The 3088-nt window shown below is 38.3% G+C and overlaps 1 protein-coding gene across 1 annotated transcript; it reads right to left on the bottom strand.

Moving 5' to 3' along the window:
- Positions 1 to 815: 815 nt before the first annotated feature.
- Positions 816 to 2880, bottom strand: LOC117923444 (geraniol 8-hydroxylase-like). The gene is made up of 2 exons (XM_034841730.1): positions 2011 to 2880; positions 816 to 1671 (listed from the first exon to the last, which is right to left on the bottom strand). Exons 1-2 carry the CDS (start codon positions 2548 to 2550, stop codon positions 1060 to 1062), a joined length of 1152 nt encoding a protein of 383 aa, XP_034697621.1. The 5' UTR covers positions 2551 to 2880; the 3' UTR covers positions 816 to 1059.
- Between the last annotated feature and the right edge of the window lie 208 nt (positions 2881 to 3088).

Here is a 3088-nt window from a genome sequence, read left to right as displayed (position 1 = left end):
TTATTATAAAATTTTTACTGAATAGAAAAAACCAAAATATGTGGCTTTTTCTAAATTGAAAAATAATATATTGGTTTTTTTTACTTTTTAATATTTAATAGAAATAAAATACTACAAAAACAAACAACCTAATATTTAATACTATTAAGTATTAAGGTTCTATTTAAAATAAAGTAAAAAAACAAACACCACCTTAATAAAACAAAATGTTAATATGAAATTTCATGAAATAATATTGGGATTAGTGCTGAATGCATATATTGTGACTGATTTGGTTTTTCTTTGTAAATTTTTGGACATTAAAACCTATATATATATTTGAATAAATTTCTTTTTCGTTTAACGGACTTTAATCATCAATTTTGTGAAAAATCCTACTTTTTTAAAAATATTGAATTATGATTAAATATTAGATTGACTAGCTCCATATCCTACACTATAAAGAGTGAAATCTTTGACCCTGAGATCACGGGAGGTTCCGGTTGCCCCGCACCCGAGTCCTGAGTCATGACAATAATTAACATCTTTATACACTCTACTGTAGTCTGATCAGATACATTTGGAATATGTGTAAGTAACACGGACCACTTTCCTCCACGTTATCCCCAATTTTGAGTTAGTTGGATCAGATGGGTGAGTTTCCTTTTAGCTTATATGGCATTCTTTTGGTCATCTTATTCTTTTAGCTTATATACACTTATCATGAGCTCCTGACATTACTCAAAAAAATTAGAATTGTTTTATCATTTTGATGTTATTATCTATTTTAATTCATTATATTTATCAATTAATCTATGGTCGGGAGTCAGAAGAGGTGAGAGGAGGAAGAATTAAGAGCTCCAGAATAAAAACATAAGCATTCAAGATGACCTACATGCAAGAGCTAGCACACTTGCTGGCCACTAGGATGATATATCAAGTACAGTGAGCTAGCTATAATATCATGGCGACTTCAATGCACAAGGCATTCTAGTTATGTGCATATATAGATAGAAAAGATAGGTAGCCACAACAATCCCAAATTGAAGGAAGAAAAGATGGACTCATGAAGAGTCGATCTTAATTTTCTTCGATAAATGGAATGGCAGAAAGAGGAATGGCCTTCTTCAAGGTAGCTCCGCATTTTTCTTGCATGTCAATGGTCAGTGGAGTGATTCCTTCAGGAAGCTTCCAGTTGAAGGAGTGGATAATGGAAGCTAACACTAGTTGAACCATTCTGATGGCAAGAGGTATGCCTGGGCAGATTCGCCTACCTGCTCCAAATGGTATATACTCATAATCTTGGCCTCTATAATCTATCTTAGAGCCCAAGAATCTTTCGGGAAGGAAGGATGAAGGATCCTCCCAATAACTTGGATCTCTTGCAATAGCCCACATATTGACGATGACATGACTGTTACTGGGTATGGTGAAACCGCATAATTCCACATCATTCTTTGCTTTAAAAGGTAACAGAAGAGGCCCAGCCGGATGGAGTCTAAGCGTCTCTTTCACAACAGCTTGAAAATATGGAAGTCGGTCCATATCTGATTCTCTAACCATTTGACCTGCCCCGATAACTTCGCTAAGTTCTTGCCGAACCTTTTGCATCAGCCGAGGATTTCGAAGAAGTTCAGTCATTGCCCATTCAGTTGTTATGGTAGATGTATCACTTCCAGCATAAAATAGTTCCTGCCAAAAAGTGAGAGTTCACCACCTTGCAATTGTTAAAATGCATATATGCATGCATGCATAGAAGAATTATTAAGTAACACTACTGTCTACTCATGTAGCAATCAATCAAGGCCTTCTTCCTCTTCATGATCTCCCTCACTACTTTGCCAGCATATAAATGGTGTTAATTTTATCTTTTCTAGCTAGCCCTTTCCCTAAGATGAATCTTTTACTTGTTGACCTGATCCTACAATAAATTTCGACTGGTACTAAGCGCCAACTCGCTGAGTTTACAAAAAATGACATTAGATTGAATTTAATTAAAATTAGAGATGTGAATTAATTAACGGGTCTTACCACAATCAAAACCTGGATATTATCAGAATTGAAAACAGAGCCATCTTCTTGGCACTGATCAAGAATCACATCCAAGAAGTCGTCATTCCTGCTCATCGGATTGGAGGCTCTACACTTGATACGGCTTTTGATTATACCACCAACTATTTCATAAAGCCGTTTATAAGATGAGAAAGTGTCGCGCTTCACACCTAGCAAATCGAACCTTCGAAACATGGGAAAATAATCTGAAATATTAAACTTGCCAGCACCCTCCATGATTCCCCACACCTGATCCCTGAAATCCTGAGCCGACTCAAATCCTGGATCAACAAGGTCAACAGAGAAAATGGCGTTTGAAAGCACGTTCAAGTTGATGGCAGAGGTGAGTAGGCCGATATCCACCGGTGTACCGGAAACACAGTGCTTACGGATATGTTGGAGAAGTTGTTCCACCTTTTGTATCGAAGGTGTTGGAGTGAGTCCAGGCTCTGGGATGTGAACAAGTGGTTGATGCAAACACGGCGGCGGCTGCGCCATACATGGTCCGCAGGAATCCATCCGATTGTGCCTTGAGGACTGTCGAGGGCCTCGGGAGCAGGACGGTCCAGGAAGTTCTGGCCATGTGTTTGGAGAATTAGTTTGGCTGTCTGGGGAGAGGAGGCGACGACGGTGGTGATGGAGCCAAGGCGGAGAGTGATGAGAGGGCCGTGGATTTTGGCCAATCTTGCAAGTGAGCGATGAGGAAGTTTGCCAATTTCCAGTAGGGAGCCCAAAATAGGGAGGCCAGTTGGGCCAGGCGGTAGCTTGGTAGCGTGGGATGATGGGCGCAGAAATTGGAGGAGGAAAAAGCACAGGATCAGTGGCATGCAAAGCAAGAGGAAGGTGTTAAGTTCCATCTTCTATGGCCTATGTCCTCTGGCCAGTGGCAAAGGGGTGTATATATAAGCACCCAAAGGAGAGATCTATCAAATTCCAATATATATATATATATATATATATATATATATATATATATTTAATAAAATGAATATTATATAAAATATTTCCTGATTTTATATGTGATTCTAAATAAATTCCTTATAATATAATAAAAACT

Source organism: Vitis riparia, chromosome 10, assembly GCF_004353265.1.
Source record: "Vitis riparia cultivar Riparia Gloire de Montpellier isolate 1030 chromosome 10, EGFV_Vit.rip_1.0, whole genome shotgun sequence".
In the NCBI taxonomy this organism is placed as follows: Eukaryota; Viridiplantae; Streptophyta; class Magnoliopsida; order Vitales; family Vitaceae; genus Vitis; species Vitis riparia.
This window is presented reverse-complemented; position numbering and strand designations above follow the sequence as displayed.